Source organism: Pleuronectes platessa, chromosome 15 (assembly GCF_947347685.1).
Source record: "Pleuronectes platessa chromosome 15, fPlePla1.1, whole genome shotgun sequence".
Taxonomy (NCBI): domain Eukaryota; kingdom Metazoa; phylum Chordata; class Actinopteri; order Pleuronectiformes; family Pleuronectidae; genus Pleuronectes; species Pleuronectes platessa.
The window spans coordinates 2,135,074-2,153,162 of NC_070640.1; the positions used below are offsets into that span (position 1 = coordinate 2,135,074).

An 18,089-nucleotide genomic window follows, 5' to 3' on the forward strand; every position below is an offset into this window, starting at 1 on the left:
TAATATAACACCAAAGTTTAATGGATGTTTCTCTGATTCACACTACGTCCTTCAACCACCCGATTTATCAGATGTCATCAAACCTGAATAATGAAATGAGGCAAAATAGGACTCGAGTCTAAAAACAAATGCACATTTCTTTGTTTTGTAAAATAAGCTCTCATATCTATACCAACATGTCTTTGAAAGGTTCATAGCAGTTCCTTATAATCTGTGTCCATCTGATGTAATATCCATGTTTACCAGAGTCGTCATAAACAATACATCTGTTTCCATTTTAACTGTTCATTGTGTTTGTTCTCATTTAGTGTGACCTTTATTGATTGTATTTCATTTCTGGGTGAAGAAACTTATAATTCTATCCATGTCAGAGAACCCTGGTGGACATGTGAACGTGAAATGAAGCAAACGCTTTAGAATAACCAGTTTTATTTCTTTTCAATCACAGTTGAATATTACTTTATTCACACTTTAGATACATTTTTAATTAAAAACACATTTAGAAGGAAGAATTTAGTTAAAACCTGAATATTTCAAAGCTTAAAAACGTGCTGAAATAGCATTCACTTTTTTTAAACCATTACTACTTTAAACCACATATGAATAATAAACTTAGACTTTTAAAGACAACAGACAAACTCTCCGGACACTCCCCCCCCCCCCCCCCCCCCCATTCATGACATCGCGGCTCCTTTCCAGAGCAGCAACCCGAGCCTGGTTCCGAGCATCAGGACCGAGACTTGCTGACCCAGTGGTACTTGTCCACCCGAGGCCCAGTGAAGGTGAACGTGGCTCGATAGGACTTGAAGCCTTTCTGGATGGAGAACTGGGAGCCTGGGCCTCCGGTTGGAGGAGGGTGAGGAGGGGGAGGGTGAGAAGGGGGAGGGTGAGGAGGGTGAGACGGGGGAGGAGGATGAGAAGGGGGAGGAGGATGACAAGGGGGAGGAGGATGAGGAGGGTAGGAGTCACCGGCGAAGGCCTTCCGCTTCTCCCTCACCCAGGTCTGAGGGGCGCCGGGAGAATACTCGCTGAACTGAGGATGAGAAGAGATGATGGATAGCAGGCGGTGACAAGACATCTGCACCCCCCCACATACAATATGCTTATAAAACACTATTCTTTGCATTAGATCAAACCATCTAGAGCCTGTGATAAGTCAGTCAGGTTCAACCTACCCGGTAGACGCTGTTGGGGTTGCTGACAGTTGGGATGGTTTTGGGTTCAAGGTTGTTGGCTGGGGTCGGAGCCGGGCAGAGAACCGACAGGACGCTGCTGCCGCCGCCACAACTGCCGCTGCTGCTGCTCATGCTGTTGCTGCTCATGCTGTTGCTCATACTGCTCATGCTGAAGTCTCCACCGGCCTCCTCCTCGTCGTCGGAGCTTCCTGACGGGATGTCAAGGCTCGCCCGCTCCACGGCGTCGTGGACCCGTCTGGAGAATCCCCCGTCGCGCCGGCAGCTGTCCACCACGGAGACGCAGAACGGGGAGCTGCGTTCACCGTACCTGAGACAAACAAACAAATACTCTGACACCAGTTCATCACACGTTCATCATCTGTGGCCTCGGACATCATAAGTCACTCGTAGGCCTGGCTCAACCTTCTAAGAAGCAGCCGTCTCTCACTGCATTTGCTCAAACACGGGATTCATCCTCAAAGCTTCTTCTAAATCACCTTGGACCTCATCTGCTGCAGCCATTTCTTCACTGTAGACAATATGCTGTTGGTGCCAGATTTTTTTCAAATTGGTGGTAACAACAACGTTTTGGTTGGTCACGCTAATCTTGCCTCAAACCTCTGCTGGAGGCAGTTCTTTCTTGTGGACCAGCTGAGAGTTGGTGCCTTTAAACCAGAGTTTCTAGCCAAGAGCCAGTTCTTTGGTCGTTGAAACACAAACAACTGGTTCCAGATCAGGCTTCTTCCCTGAACTGCCCCCTGGAGCTGCCTCGATGTAAAAGGAGGTAAGATCTGTCGGTTTCAGCTTCACACTCGGATCATGGTGCTACAAGAGTGAGGCGGGCTGACCTGCAGGACACCTCTCCAGGGTCGACCCACACGGTCAGCTCGTGGGGGAGGCCCAGGTCCTGGTACCGCACCGCGCTGCGCTCACAGGCCTGCTGCAGCACCGGGTCCTGGAGCCGCACACGGTTCATACGCAGACACCTGAGGAACCACAGGGAGAGAGGAGCAGGAGATTATGAAGCTTGGTCCACCATCAGGAAACGAAAAACCGCAAAGTGTCACACAGCAATTCCTTGTGTGGATGCAGCATTATTTAGAACATACAGGCTGAGAAGACCCATGAGTCTGTGAGATTGAAACCAAACAAGACCTTTACAAGTCCTGCTGAAACATGAAATTAATGTTTGATTTGAAAATACATTCTCTTGCATCTGTGTGTAAAGTTTTGGTCTAATTTGTTCAAATTCAATCTAACTTGTAATCCCAGCAGCGAGGGAGAAATCTGTAAGATGCATTTTTTCAGAAACATCCTCCTATGTACATATTCTCTTTATTAATGTTCTCTATTGTCTATTTTATATTTTCACACGTTCACCTGGAATCAATAGTTTCCTCATCAAACTCTCAAGTCTTATTAACAAAGCAATGGTGGATTTTACGATTCAAAATCCAGTTTAAATTTGTGAAAGAAAGTTAATATTGTAATGGAGGAAATAAATCAATTAAAGCAGAACTCTCTGGATGTTACTATGTGAAGAAGGATAAAAGTTTCCAGTGACATTAAAGCATCCAAGGCCTCATCCAAACATTTGGTTTATTCTCAGGTGTGTATTTAGAGTTACTGAGTCTCCTCCAGTGGAATCTCCATCTTTGATTGTTCATTATCACTAAATAGCTAAAAGAACAGTATATTATAGAGGACAGTCCAGACGGCCTGAGGAAGGAGTGAGCCGGTTGATGATGGGATGGGACTGACCTGTAGGCCTGACCCTTGCTGGGAGCCTTCGGGTGCCAGTGGTTCTTGTAGCTCTCGAACAGGGCAGAGGTCAGCGCAGTGGCGAACCTCTCCCTGCCGCGGTTATCCAGACATCCATACCTCTTCACCAGCCGAGCCACGAAGAACACAGCGGCGGCGATCTCCTCCTTCATGGCCTCCCTGTCTTCACCGGAACCTCCCACCTGTTAAAAATCCCCCCTGACAATAAAACCTGCGCAGGCTGAACCTACTGGAAGTTAAAGGAACTCGGGAGAAATAAAACCAACGGATACTAACTGGAAACCAGTCAACTCAAGCAAACATATTTGCTGCTGCAGCTCTGCAGAGAACTGAGCTCGAAACGAAAAATCAAAAATCTCCACTGGGAATCTGCAACGAGCTGCGTGTGCGCGTGAAGCTGCAGCGGGAAGCGCACGTGCACCAGAGGCCGTCAGACACTAGAAGTTTGTCCGGAGGTTCGAGAGCTGCTCACTTCAGGTGTGTGACGAGCGCTCGCACCTGAGGCCGCTTCACTTAATCACCTGCTCGCTCGGTTTCCCTCGCTTTCTCTCTCCGGGGGGGCGAGGCCGTGACAGCCCATAAAACCGGAAGTTCGCTGGAGCACGCGCGGGAGATGAAATGTCCCAGAAAGTGGAAGACAAGTTAGGATAATAAAGTTCTGTCCCAAGTCCCAAGTCAGGAAGCATCCATGGAGCAGGAAACACAAAGTCGACTAGATCTTTACATATTAGTGCATTTAATTAGATAAAGTTTGTTGTTTCTCCAAATGTGCGTTTATTTGGTTTATTTACTATTCTTGTGCCTTTTATTTTGAAGGATGTAGATTAGTTTTCATAATATGAGATCAGTAATATGGATAATAAAGTTGAAAGGTAGAGAAACACGATCAATATCAAAAAAGCAAAGAAGAAGTAAATTAAAGATAAAGTGATTGTTCTTAACACAACAAATTTAGAAATTTGCATTTTAAAAACATCAAAATAAAATGTCTGAATAAAACATTTTCATTCTTTTATATATATTTTGTCTTACTCTTCTCTTCCATAATTTATAACTTTATTTTAAACGTCTCTTCATTGTGGACTTTGTCTATGATTTGTCAGTCAGTCTCAAATTACTCCTCAGCCTCTGAAAATGGAGGGACTATATACAAATGGGTGTAATTCCTAAATGGTTGATGTGATATTTTTGTTAATCCTCTTGAATTAAAGCTGAAAGTCCAACTACTTATAGACCTGAGTGTTTATCACACACTAAAGGAAAGAAAGCATCTTGTTTCCTTTAAAACAATTCACATAACGAAATACAAAGTAAGAAACACACTGATACTGAAACAATCACAGCATATATTTTTATTTGAGGGAACATTGAATTTATATAAACCCATTCTGTCAAAGAAAATAAATAAGAAAGAACTCAACGTAAAACTTCCAGCAGAGAAATTGATCCAGTGAACAAGCAAAGAGGTTAGAGACAGTAACGTGAAGCTGAGCGAACACCGAGCTGCAAACAACTAGAGGAAGAGAAAAATAGAGATTTATAGATTTCCTGGTCCTGGTTTCCACTGAAGTCGAGTCTCTGTAACAGAACAGTAGATGGAGGCCGGACACCGACAAACAAACCTGCACCAAGTCTGTGGGAGAAAGGATTTCTGTGGAGAATGTTCAATCAACCGGCTTTGTTGTCTTGTTCTGTTGCTGTCTGAACTTCCTGTGATTGGTCTGAAAGTAGAAGTCTGATCCGGGTCGAGACCGCCTCCTCAGGTCAGGACTCCTGGTCTGGACTCGAGTCCGAGGCGCCTCTCACACCCGTTACTTTGGTTTGGAATAAACAAGGAAGGTGTGAACGGTGCCTCAGTTTCCTCCAGAAGTAAATACCGTAGTGAAAGGCTTCTATGAGAATGGCTCTAAACCAAACTGGTTTCAAAACCGACTTCAGGGAGTTGAGACAGCATTAAAAACAATCAGGAGAAAAAGAAGCGAGATTCCTTTATGAGGATATAACGTGTGAACAAAGAGGATGTTCAGTGTGAAGTACAGCGTCTGAAGTTAGTGATGCTGGGTCATTTGGAGTTATGTCGTAATATTACAGTAGCTGCAGCAAAGAAAGCTTTAAACAAAGTAGTGTCAGTCACAGGCAGAGAGAGAGTCACGGGTTTAGAATCTGCCAGATGTTTAATTACCTCTGAGGTAACAGAATTGAAAAGTACCAAATATCCATAAGACAACACCACATACAGAAAAGTCCACTGACTTCAGGTTAAAAAATAAATAAACTGAAATAAAATAAAACACACGTGGCACAGATGGGGGGGGGGGGGGGGGGGACTCTCGCTCAGAAACACAAACAATCACATCATCACAATCAGTTCATTTATGGTGAGTAGAGGAAAAAGCTCCTCTCCCTAAACAGATAGTTTTAAAGGCTTTAATGTCACGTGTTCTGTGATTTGGTCCAAAGAGCAGCTCTGTGGATCAAACCATTCCTTAGGCCTTAAAAAAGTGATTATGAGAACTGCTCAGTGAAACACCCTCACTCACTGTGACATTTAAACACATGAAAATGTTCTTTTCTTTTGGTTTTCATGGAGGTTGGACTTCACTTGAGATTGTCCTGTTACAGATTATTAAATTCATGAGCAGGTTTGAATGTGGTCGACTCGGAGCACTTCAGGAATCTGAGAGGAATCGAAGCAGGAAGGAGAAGCAGCCTCAGCTGAGTCGTGTTCAAGGTCACGAACAGTGAATAGATCCATCGATCTAAATCAGCATCATCTCATAATCATCATAAATAAAACTGAATCATCTGATGTTCGCTACACAATCACTCCTCCATATTAGTGGATGAAATAAAATCATCTAGTACCAGTGAAGTACAATGAAAGTTTCATGATTGCATTTACATTTTACAACCACGTGCGCAGGAAACAGGAAATGATTCAACATGTTTGATTGATAAATAAAACCTTAATATTCTGTCGATCAACTTTTGGAATTAAAAACAACACAAAAGCAGAAAAAAAGTCTCCTTCTTCCGTCTGTTTTTTTTTTTAATACAACGGAGTATAACGGCCATGTTGAAGAAAACAGAATCCAAGAAGCATGAAGTATTATTACAAGAAAACAAGTTGTAATATTAACAGAGTACATTTGTAACCGTACCAGAGTAACAAGCCACGTTTTATTTCACAGGAGTAATTTCAACAGCAGAGTGGAGCATCTTAAATTAAAGTAAAATCTGTGGACAGTAAAATGACAAACTCACATAATGAACCAGTGATCGACTCAAAGTGTAAAGAAGTGTAAAGCTGTAACAGTGCACGACTCCCGGGACTCCAGGACTGTGTTTGACACCAGGTCCGTCAGAAAGAGCAGCAACACACAGCTGACACACACACACTTTGACCCACAACACACAGTTCTCTGGAGTCCGACACACACACACTCAGAACCACAACGACCACTCGAACCAGCACAGCTCTTCACTGGCAAAGGATCTGATCCACGTCCAAACTATTTAAAGCAACACTGCAACTTTCTTTTGACCTTAACATATCAGTGAGTGTGACCCTGGAGAAAGTTTCCTCCTTCACTCCCTGAAGGTCTGTAACTCTGGTGGGGGGGGGGGGGGGGGGGGGTCCATCTCCTGTGACAAGAACTGACTGATGTGGCTACAGGGGGCGCTGTTGCTCAGTAATGTTACAGAGTGTTGCTTTAAAACGATGTTGTAGATCCACACCGGAAAAATGACAAAAGTGAAGTACACTTAAAAGTGGAAAAAAAAGGCTAAATAAAATATCTGTGACGTGTTGGCAGGCTGGAGCCAATCACAGCAGACCTTGGTACAGGTCAACCAATCACAGGGCCGACGTACAGAGACAAACATTCACACCAACTGGCGATTCAAGGTCTCCAATTAACGTAAGCTGCACATGATTACTGGAGAAGAACCACGCAGACACGGGGAGAACATGCAAATCACACATAGAAAGACCACAGCGTCCCCGGGTCCGTCCAACAGAACAGTAAAATCCACCAGCATCACTGCCGACAGCAGCCACACGTCGAGGAGCTGTTTTCAAAGTGCACGAGTTAAATTGAAGAATTCACTAATCTGCGATGATTTGTGTCGATCTCAAGACAATTTAGAGTCAAACATCGGATCAACGCTGCACAACGATGGCGGCCAGATGGAGAATCCTTCCACTGACCACCTTCAACAAACCTTCAAGAAGACAACAAAAGAGCTATAAATACAATACACAGCCATTTACACTGTGGGTCAGTAATGACATGAACCGACTGGAGGTGCAGGAAATGAAATGTCGACACAAAACAGAAACAAAACAAAACAACTTCAATGTCTGTCACCTGTCTGGATTCAGTGTCTGTCAGTGTTTCGTTAAAAAATTAAAAAATAAACATTTAAACCCTCAAATATAAATAAAAAACAGAGTTGTTTTGGTTGTGAATGATTAAGACAGAAGTTTCTCCCCTTTCTCATGAGAGGCTTTGGTTCAGATTTCACATTTTTCTCTTTAAATAGATCAAGATCAATAAATTTATGTTCCAATAAACAACTAAATAAATTTAAAGCTGCTTTCGGACCTGCAGTGAAGTCTCAACATTTCCCAGAAGTTTTCCAGAGGAACTGATTGTGAGTCAGTTGCCTCAGACGTTTTGTGGAACCTTCCCCGCAGCCCCCCGGTAACATGTCTGGAAAATGAGTGAGACCAGGTGAGACTCCAGCAGGAGAAAGTCTGGGAAATTCACAGAGAGCGAGTAACGGAGGCAAAACAGAAAAAAATAAAAGAACATGAATGTCGGGGTGAAAACGAGGAGTTGAAGCAGGAGTCGATTTGCTGTAAACACAAAACACTGAGATTTCCACAACAAAAACGTGTAACAGTCAACTGGAGTTTTGAATATTTTTTCCATGCAGTTCCTCAACATTCAACAGAAAATCGAGTTATTTACTGAACAGGTTTCACGTTCATGCAGTGCTTATGTCCAGGTAGTACAGGGTTCCTACACGTTAATCATTGATGACCTTCATATTCTTTTCTTTCTCTATCAAACGCCACAAACTGTGTCTGACCCGACATTTCCTGTGTGTATTAATACATTTCCCATGTTTCTTCTGTGAATGAATCCTGAGCAAACAATCACAAGCATCACCTCTGGGTTCGTTTCCCCCAAAGCCGACTCTCATGAGAGTCGACCCAATCCAGAGTTAAACTCTCTCAGCAGCTCGAGGACTCAAACTTTCATTCCGACATTCAGCTGCCTGGGGAGCGTCGGGGGGGATCGAGGGTGACAGTTCAAAACAAAACTGCTTTAAATAAACAAACCAGTGACAATAAATATAAATCACATGAAAAGGTGAAATCAACAGTAGGTGGTGAAGAGCATGGGCAGATGAGGGACACTGTGTGGTATCGTGTGTATGGATTCAGAGGGGGGGGTCTCTCCCCGACACAGACCAGCACAGACCAGCGCAGTCCCACTTCCTGTTCCCTGTTAAAACGGAAGCTTCTTCAGCTGCTCGAAGGTGATGAAGAACTGAGAAGTGAAGTTAAGGGAGAACTTCCATGACTCAAATCACAACAGAGTTCAGACTGGAGACGACACAGACACTTACCGATGCTGTTATTAGGACGTGTGTGAAACTAGCAGGTAGATTAACAGCAGTTACTCTCCAGGCTTTTGATCTGGAGATCCGTCTCTATGAGGGAACCCTGTGGGGTTTTTAAAAAAGGATACGATGATGTTCCAAGGCCCCAGTCGTAGCCAGTTGGGCCAGAAGCCCTTGTAGAGAGCGAAGAAGCCCTCGTTCCTCCACGTCTGCATCAGTCCGTCCAGGGTTCCTTTGTACATGGGGGCCCCCGACAGAACCCGCTGGTTCATCATACGAGTCCGGACCACGTCTACGGGGTTGGAGGCGAGGGCTCCTGCCAGGCCGCACGCGAAACTGGAACTGTTCAAACACAAGAGATGTGGAAACCCGTTGAGCTCAGATGCATCATGTGCCTGTGGAGACTCACTCTACAGCAGCTGACGTCAGTTTTATGTGACTGATCAAATACTTGTGGGAGAGGAAACGTGCATTCTGGAAAATGTTGTTTGTTTGTTAGCCTCCACAGAGTTTTTAAAAATACAGTTTCAGACAATTTGCTGACAATCAGAGGGGAACGACAATGAAACAGATTACAGCAGAGTTTCATTGACAAAACCAACAATGAGACTAATGAAGCAGATTCAGGACCAGCCGTCGGTATGAGACATGTTTGAGGAGGAGGAAGATGAAGGGGATGTTCCTGAGTTGTCTAGTTTTATTGTTTTAAAAACATAATACTCATGAACTTTGGGGAAAAGGAAATTATTAAGGATGAAAGAACAATGTTTAAGACATTAAATCCTTTTATTTCAAGTCTCTATTGGAATATTAATTCAGCGCCTTAGGCCCTAATGGGATTAAAAGAGAGTTTAAGAAACAACTGTACTTACATGAAATGGGTCAAAATGGTGTCTCCCATGGCCCCAGAGCTGAGCAGGTGCTTTTTCGTCATGTCATAGACGGGAAGTTCCACCCCGACGACAATGGCGGCTCGCTGTGCTGTGGGAATGACGCCCTGAGGAAAAGGAGGGTGAACACAATAAGTCTGATTGTTATGATATTACAAGACAATTCATTTACCAGAACATAAAACAAGCTCTGTCGTTAACCTAGACTTGACCTGGACCCTGGAGAGATGAAGTTTAAGGAAATGATTTACAATGAAAGCCAGATGTTAAAGTTATCAAATGCTTTAATTTCATGTCTCCACCTGCTTCACAGGCTTTTTAAACGTTGGCAATGAGACTTTATTCTGGGTTAATACAAAATTTAATAATGAAAAGTGTATTTCCTTCAGCACCTGGTGAGCCACATACACATCCCCACACAGAGTGAAGCAGCACTCACTCTCCACAGCCCTCTGGTGCCCTCTGTCTGGTAGATGTTGTAGAAGTTGGACACCATGCTGCCTTGGAGCAGACTGCCCTGCGCCTGCATCCTGATCTGAAACAAACACACACAAACAAACACACACACACACACACACACACACACAAACACACAAACACACACACACACACACACACACAGAGTAAATATAAAACCTATGATCTCCCCTGATTCACAAAAGTACTTCACTCTGTGTCTGAAGATTTGTTTGTGTTTAACATCGAATTAAAAAGGTTATTTGATAAAGAATCAAAAATGTCAGAGCATAAAGATTAAAGTTATCAAGCAGAGATATGTGGTGAAGTACAGCAGTCTGTAGTTACTGTTTACTAAAGGTTTAAATGAGTCTGAGTATTGAGAGAGTCACCTTGAGGACGTCGGTGGGGTTGGCCAGAGAGGAGGACAGGACTCCAGACACCACGCCACAGAAGACGTTGATGGCCATGGTCTCATCTGACAGACGAGAGACAGATTATTAATTAAACTAATAAACAACGGAGCCAAGATCAGCTGTGATTTAAACTATTAAATTCACATAAATCAAAAAAAACATTATAGAGACTCTCGTGTGTCACTTTTAAAACACGACCTGATCTCGTTCGTGATCATGTCCGGGTGTTTTTGACAAATGGCTCTGAGCTACTTTGATAAAATCTTTCTATTAAATATACAGATAATCATATTTATGTCTGTAAATAACTAACAGATCGTAACTGTCAATGCCAAATACTGAATCCATTTTGAGGAAAAGGCTTCATCAGTAAAATCAAACATAACTCTTCTTGTTAATCAGTTTGCGTTGAATCCCAAACAAGACAACGTTTTGAAAGTCACACGTTAAGAGTCCACAAACAAATTTAAATTTGCATCCTGATTGATCCTCGCAAAGTCACAGAATTAAGATCATTATGAAGTCGGAAAATAGAACTTTAAGATCAAATCAAAGCAAGAGAAGTGATCATTTTTATAAATTCAATCTCTAATAACAACAGCTGTTTAAGAGTGCATTGTTTAAATCATAAATTGTTATTGTCAGTAATTAGAAATCATTTTGTCTAAACACAAGTTTACATTTGTTTGTATCCACCTGGAGGAACACACGGGTGTTTACGTGAATTTACGTGGTCACGCCTACAAACTTATTTACTCTCTCTCTCTCTCCTGATGTTTCAAACTCCACCCATGTGACACTCTGAGCAGATCAAAACAAACTGACACTAAGCTGTAATGTTGCTAAAGAGACTGACCACTGGGAACAGGGTGTTAAATGAGCAGAAGCAAGTGTTAGCCGTTAGCGTCACCAGAGTTTGTCAGGGTTAGAAAGTGGTGGATCTCACTAGTAATAACCCAGAACAGGTCTACAGTAAAGTAAGTACAGGAGAAAGAGGTTAGAACAGTAGCTACAGTGATCCCAGATCAATCTGACCAACAGTTAGTGTGGCGGTCCTCGCTCCGCTCTCTTTCAGGGGCCAGGGACCGGGCGTTCGATCCCAGCACAACCACAGGGAAAACCCAAGCCTGTATCGAAACAAGCATCCAAAGCACAGTGGCACCATGGAGGCACAGGGCAGAGTGCAAACAGCAAACTATCACGTTTCTGAACAGTTTACAGAAATAAACTCAACTGAGATACAGTGTTCCTGCTGCAGACAGAAATCTGGGTAATGTCCCTGATCCAATATCACCAGCAAATCTTGTGTTTGTGCTTTGATTTCACATTAAAATGTATTTTTCTAGATCTCAGAATTGATCTGAATCATGTTTGAGTCAAAGCATCTTGAGCTTGAAGCCATTTAAAAAACTAAATGTCGTTAACTTTCTTGTCCGCACTGTAAACAGAAGCAACCTGCCACCAAAACATGCATATGTGTGCATTTTCCCCAACGCAAAGAACAGAGAAGGCTTGTGAGGCGTTTGTGTTGTGTAGCACAAAATGTGTTGTGAGTCCAAACAGAAAGAGAAGAAATGCGATAGAAGAGGAAGAAGAAGAAGAAGACATTTTATATTTATGATTCCACAGTAGAACGTAAAAGCACTAAAGGCACCAAAGCCCTCTGGTGATCTGCAGAGTTGATTTGTTGTCCTATAAATAAGATAAACTTACTTAATATACTTTTGCTGGATGCATCCTTGAAATAAAAATAGCTTGGGTCATGTTTGAAGTGTCACTTATATTCTAATGATTGGCTCCAGACTTGTTTCCAGTTTCAGTCGGGCCCGAGGTTAAAACGGCATCTGCCTCGAAAAATACAAGTTGGTCAGGTTCTACTAAAAACCATATTTGGTCTTTAATAGAAGTGAGATCTGATCCCAAGAGAACACAGGGGACACATCTTAAAACCAGGACTTAAATGACGAGCTGTCCACGTGTGTTCGGTTCTGTCAAGAAGAAAAAGGTTTCATGTGACTCGTGTGACAGATTAATGGAAGCCGGTGAATTAAAGAAGGTGATCTCCTTCCCTGCTGCCCGACTGTAAGTTTAGAACCTTCAGATGAAAGACAGAATATGAGCAGTAAGCAGAAGAGAAGAAGACGACAGGACACCCACCTTCTGGATTTTCGACAAACAGCCTCTTCAGAGTGTTGTAGGTCCCGATCTTGATTGTCCCGTAAGAAGCTTGTCTCAACAGCGCGGGGGAAATCCTGAAAGGAGAGGTACATCACAGCTTTCAGACATGCACTGAACTCCAGATCATCTCCTGACATTCTCCTGAGGGCCTCCGGACTTTCTCTGGAGTTTCTCCTGTCAGCCCCCCGAGAAAAACCTCCAGATAATGTCCGAAGCATCACAGGTGAGAATACATTAGGAGATTCTCCAGAGGATTCACTGTGAGCTTGTGATTGATGATCACCCAAGATGATGTCAAGAGAACTTTTGGGGAAAACGGCTGAAACTGGATTCAATGGGCTGTAAACAAGATCTCTGCAGTGGAATATGCTACTTCCTGTCTCTGCCTTCCTTTGTCTTCTACACGGAAGCAACAATTAATCTTAACAAGTGTAAATACCAAACACTTGAATCACACCCGCTGCTTTAAAAAACAGAAAAGCTCATCTGCTTCAACATGCAAAACATGTTGTGTCCCACTGGGCTTCTTTCAGAGCTGGAGTCGGATTCCTCAAAGTCACAGTTCAACCTCCCACCAAGTTTAACAGCTCCCTGTGAGTAGCTCATTACTGCATATTGTATTGAGCACATGCTGTTTGTGTCAGCATGGAACAACTTGCAAGGGAGAAGAGAAGAGAAGCAAGTAAATTTATCTAACAGCACGTTAAGAATTTAAACGGAAATCTCTCCACCACCGAGGGAGCAAGGCATCTTAGATTTAATTAACTTTCCTATGACTAAGAGTCAGTTCTACAGCACGTCTGAGGAAGTCCTTATGAAGGTTTCAAGGATTTAAACTTGAGCCTGAAGCCTGAGACAAAAAAACACTAGTCACCACTAACATCTGGTTTTGTCTGCAATAGGAATGGATCAAATCGGATTCACCCGATGGTCAAATGACTTACACACAAGTTTTAATTGGCTCCAATAAGAAAACGGGACATGGGTGAACTGGTGAATGCTCCAATTTGGCGCTCCTTAGTCATTAGTGCACATTAGCAGCATATTAGAACTCAATCAAGCTGCTCAGCTGAAAAACTGTTTAGATGTAATCGTTTTTAGGAAGATTTAAATTGAGCAAAGGCAGGAATTACAGATATTAGGTTGTTATTGTTATTATTAAAAGGTTCCATACCCAGAATACAGCGCTCGAATTCCCTCCTCTTTGCCGATCTTGAAGAGGGCGTGGAACATGCCTCTGTAGCGCACCTCTGTGTACTGGGACTGACCCTGGACCTGCAGCCGGGTCTTAGTCAGGTCAACGGGAAATGTCCCTGAGAATGAGAGAATCAAAATAATAACAGTAAGAAGAAGAAAGATTAACTTTTAAAAGGAAACTAATGTGGTAGAGTTACAGAAATACCAGAGTCGACAATAATTAGGCACAGAGGATATTAACTGTGGTGTGTAACGTTCAGTTATAACACAAAATATATGACAACAGAAAAGACAGAAACATTATTATCGAAAAAGTAACTAGTGACATTTTTTAATTCCGGCCTAGGTCCTGAAGTAGGTTAAAAGAAAATAGGTGAGATATCGTTTATCAATTTATCAATGTTGTTGTTTTGCTGATGTTCTCCGTAATCTGCGGCATCTATTGCACTAAAAGGTAATTTTGTGACAGTTTTACTCTTGTTGAGGGTTAAGAACAAAAGGATGTTGCACCTCGTTAAGATCTATGAGACAAATTTTGATTTGTGAATATGGGCTAGACAAATTAAATTGATTGATTTATTGAAATAGCTCTGTTATGTGGCAGAGATAATAAGAGCAAGGAGATACAAACTGGAACAAACAGACTATTTTATGTAGTGTTCAATATTAAGTAAACAATGTGGACATTTACCAACAACCGGGCTGAATAAATATTTTGGATTAAAGGTCCAGTGTGTAGAATTTAGTGACATCTAGTGGAGATGTTGCATGTTGCAGCTTCACACCCCTCACGTCAGCCTCCCATGAAAACATGAAAGAGAACCTGTGGTAGCTTCAGTTGTCTTAAAACGTCAATAAGGTTAAGTTCGGAATACTGTAAAAAACATGGCTGCCTCCGTAGAGAGGACTCACTCCTGATGTAAATATAAAGTATATAAATATAAAGCCCCAGTCGAAGGTAAAGACAACAGCACATTTGGGACCATTTAGATGATTAATTATCACCAGGATTATTTTATATTAAATGTCTGCAGATAGATCATTTCACATAAATCTTACACACTTGGATCTTTAAGTGAATCTGCAGTGACAGGAGATCTGATCTCTTTCTGCTGGATGCATCATCTCCGTGTTTCACTAGCATCACCCTGCAGCAGCAGGTGCACAATCCCCCCCACCCCCACCCCCCCCCCACCCCCACCACCATGGCTGCATATTGCTCTAAATACAAAACACTGTTTGTATGATGCATGTGTGAAACCACCGCATTGAAGCGTGCAGAAGCAGCCGGGACACATGACGGTGATCGTCCGCGGGCTTGTGGTGCATCACGTACCGAACTCTGCGACAATCGAGGCCATGCCTCCGTAGATGAACGGCTTCCAGTTCAGGTGGTCCATCCCCTCGGTGGCGGCGGCGGCTGCTTCCACCTGCTGCAGCCCCGCTAGGAACAGGAGGAGGACGCCCACACACAGGTCAACACAGTGATGCCGCCGCACACAACACAACATGTCCACGAACATCGGAGCGACGGAGGGAGAGATGCTACAGATCAGCGACGCGCCTCAGCATCATCAGCCCCGGCAGCAGCTGCTTCCTGCGCCGGAAACTGACGCCAGCCGCTCAGAGAGCCAGCGCGTCTGATTCGGGGCTGCCATTGGTCGGGAGTGCTGTCAATCGAGCCACCTAGCGACTCCATTGGCTGAGAGGGGCGTCGGGGGAGGAGCAACCGAGAGAAACTGACAGCGGCAGCAACAGTGTCACGAGAATTAAAGTTAATAACAAACACAATCAAATGAAGTTTAATCAACGCGGAGTTAAACACGAACTAAACTCCGAGTTTGTTTTTAAATAATAAAATCAGTTTTACGTGTTTTCTCTGTGATGTCACCGAGCCGACTCCAGCTCGAGGCGCAGCGCTCGTGCTAAGCTAACGGCTAGTTAACACTAACACGTTACCTGTTGACTAGGTTAACGATGAGTCACTAGTTACCGGTGCGTCCTGCCGCGGCGTCACGTGTCCCCGGTGTGTCGACCTGTTATCTGACGTGATCCTCCGTCACTCAACATGTGACGCGACTCCGGTGCAGAACCTGCTCACAAACTTCTGTCCCGCTGTTAGCTTCCGGTTAGCCTCTCTGCCAATGGCAACACACACACAAGTCACCGGAACAGGATATCCGCTGAAACCTTCAAAATAAAACCTTCGGTTGACGAGCTGTGGTGTTAGGTCACAATGGACATTATATTATAAATACTACTACTACTATTACTATTACTACTACTACTACCACTAACGCAACTACTATTATTACTACTACTAGTACTACTACTACTATAATTGCTACTAATACTACTAATACGACTACTACTACTACTACTACTACTATTATTAATACTACTTCTACTACTACTACTACTACTACTACTACTACTACGACTACAACTACAACTACTACTACTACTACTACTACTACTACTACTGCTACTACTACTACTACTACTACTACTACTACTAATAATAATAATACTACTACTACCACTAATACAACTACTACTACATCTACTACTACTACTAGCAATAATTAGTATTATGATGTCATGATAATGATCTACATTATTATTATTATAATGAGAGTGTTTTGTATTGACCTCTATTTAAAAAATATAATTTAAATTTGATAATAATTTCTACTATTTTTATTATTAATATTGTGACGATTTCTATATATTCTATATTGTTTATTTATTTTAATTCACATTTAATAAATATAATTATTAAGTTTCAAAGTTTTCATTAAAAGCTAATATTGTTTAATCTAAAATATAACATCTTGGTTTTATTTCTTCTCTCCATTGTCCTTCACACGCGTTGAGGTCATGTGAAGGATTTATTCCCACACACCCTGAACGCATCACGCTCTTGTAAAGGACACAGGGCTGGGCACACCCGTAACCATGGAAACACAGCGGGGGTTTCAGAATAAAAGCTTGACGTGAATCCTATTTGTTACATCATCATGTCTCAAAATATGTAATTGAACAACTCAGATTTGTTGTAAGGTTATAAAGTTTATTATTGTTTTATTCGCACGTACACGTCGACAGTGGAAATAAATCAAATAACCGAGTTAGAGAGGTAATAGGTGAATAAATAAATGTCCTCATAAGTCATCATTCGTTTCACCTCGATGGACAAATGTTCACAGCCCATTCACCACAGGAGTCTTCCTCTTGACGCAGGAACACTGAGTTCTAACCTCCATTCACTTCACTCAAGCATTCCAACTCAAATAAAATCTGCTCTTTCAACACAAACCTTCTCTGTAGGAAGTTACCAAAATAGTTTTCTTCTTGCATCTTAACTTTGACTGATGCAAATGACACTTAGTTGGTAAAGCATCTGCTCGCTGTCTCGACTATTTCAGACCAATCAAGCCTTTCAACAGATCCCTATTCTGATCCGATTTCTTCTTGGATCTTTTTCTTTAAAATTAATTTGTGCTTCTTGGTTTAACCCACAGACTGTGCATGAATTTAGACGACATAACGGATTCTCAAAAGTGAAGCCAAAGAATCTTGATCGAGCGGCTGAGGCTCAGGAAGTAGAGCGGGTCATCCACAAACCAGAAGGTCGGGGATTTGATCCCCGTCCCCCCTGTCACATGTCATAAACCCTGTCCCCTCCATAATTCTTATCACACTGAAGTATGTTTGTTAGTGCACAGACTCTGGCTCCATGTAATCAGAACAAGATGGCTGAGTCGCATCTTTATTTACAGTCTATGGTTTTGTCTCAGATTTGTTTGTTTTTATGCTTCACTCTTTACAACAGTCCCTCCCTCACCCAGGGGCCTTTCAGAAGACGGGGGGGGGGGGGGGGGGGGGGGGGGCTATGTCGACATATACAGATCAACCCTTCAAGCCAAATCTCTAAAATTAAGAATGTAATTGCTTGCTCTGCCTACCCTCTGAACACCCTGCTTACACCTCGGGTCCGACTGCCACCCACAGAACAGGAAAACCTCTGTTGTAGAGAAGACAGAAGAATTTTCTCCTTCAAATTCTCCGAGCTCTGTCCAGGGGTTTCAAACAGCCTCCATCCTTCAGATCACAGCCTGTGCAGCAAACAGCAGAACAGTGAGAACCCTCGATATGCATCTAAAAGAGGCCTGAAGGGTTCCTCTCCACCTCGCACTGCAAAGATCCATAATGTGAACATTCATCTGCAGAAGAAATAGACATTTTTAGATTCTCCTCAGAGGAAATGCAGTCGATCAGGGGCAGATGGTTCTTGCACTTCAGAGAATAACGAGTAAAGGGAAGCTCCACGTCGTCCACAGGTGTGACACCATTCTTCT

At 42.8% G+C, this 18,089-nt stretch overlaps 2 protein-coding genes across 5 annotated transcripts; both read right to left on the minus strand.

Moving 5' to 3' along the window:
• Window positions 1-727: 727 nt before the first annotated feature.
• btg4 (B-cell translocation gene 4) lies at window positions 728-3,109 on the minus strand. The gene is made up of 5 exons (XM_053442068.1): window positions 2,937-3,109; window positions 2,024-2,161; window positions 1,176-1,503; window positions 960-1,033; window positions 728-866 (listed from the first exon to the last, which is right to left on the minus strand). Exons 1-5 carry the CDS (start codon window positions 3,107-3,109, stop codon window positions 728-730), a joined length of 852 nt encoding a protein of 283 aa, XP_053298043.1.
• A 2,168-nt stretch (window positions 3,110-5,277) lies between these two features.
• On the minus strand, window positions 5,278-15,874 carry slc25a14 (solute carrier family 25 member 14). 4 transcript variants are annotated; one of them, XM_053441679.1, is made up of 9 exons: window positions 15,688-15,874; window positions 15,065-15,172; window positions 13,706-13,844; window positions 12,511-12,605; window positions 10,330-10,415; window positions 9,921-10,016; window positions 9,464-9,588; window positions 8,720-8,933; window positions 5,278-8,518 (listed from the first exon to the last, which is right to left on the minus strand). In XM_053441679.1, exons 2-9 carry the CDS (start codon window positions 15,126-15,128, stop codon window positions 8,477-8,479), a joined length of 861 nt encoding a protein of 286 aa, XP_053297654.1. In that variant the 5' UTR covers window positions 15,129-15,172; window positions 15,688-15,874; the 3' UTR covers window positions 5,278-8,476. The 4 variants fall into 4 exon arrangements, with proteins under 4 accessions (XP_053297654.1, XP_053297656.1, XP_053297655.1 ...); XM_053441681.1 differs by lacking the exon at window positions 15,065-15,172 and having other exon boundaries at window positions 15,722-15,874; XM_053441680.1 differs by lacking the exon at window positions 15,065-15,172.
• Window positions 15,875-18,089: the final 2,215 nt, after the last annotated feature.

Excerpts from the sequence above, each read along its gene's own strand:
- btg4 (XM_053442068.1), bottom strand. The coding sequence starts at position 3,109 with ATGAAGGAGGAGATCGCCGCCGCTGTGTTCTTCGTGGCTCGGCTGGTG. Across the intron at positions 2,162-2,936 it reads AGCAAGGGTCAGGCCTACAG|GTGTCTGCGTATGAACCGTG; the intron begins GTCAGTCCCATC and ends GTGGTTCCTCAG. Across the intron at positions 1,034-1,175 it reads ACCCCAACAGCGTCTACCGG|TTCAGCGAGTATTCTCCCGG; the intron begins GTAGGTTGAACC and ends TCTCATCCTCAG.
- slc25a14 (XM_053441679.1), bottom strand. The coding sequence starts at position 15,128 with ATGGACCACCTGAACTGGAAGCCGTTCATCTACGGAGGCATGGCCTCG. Across the intron at positions 12,606-13,705 it reads ATTCGAGCGCTGTATTCTGG|GATTTCCCCCGCGCTGTTGA; the intron begins GTATGGAACCTT and ends CTCTCCTTTCAG. Across the intron at positions 9,589-9,920 it reads GCACCAGAGGGCTGTGGAGA|GGCGTCATTCCCACAGCACA; the intron begins GTGAGTGCTGCT and ends CCTTTTCCTCAG.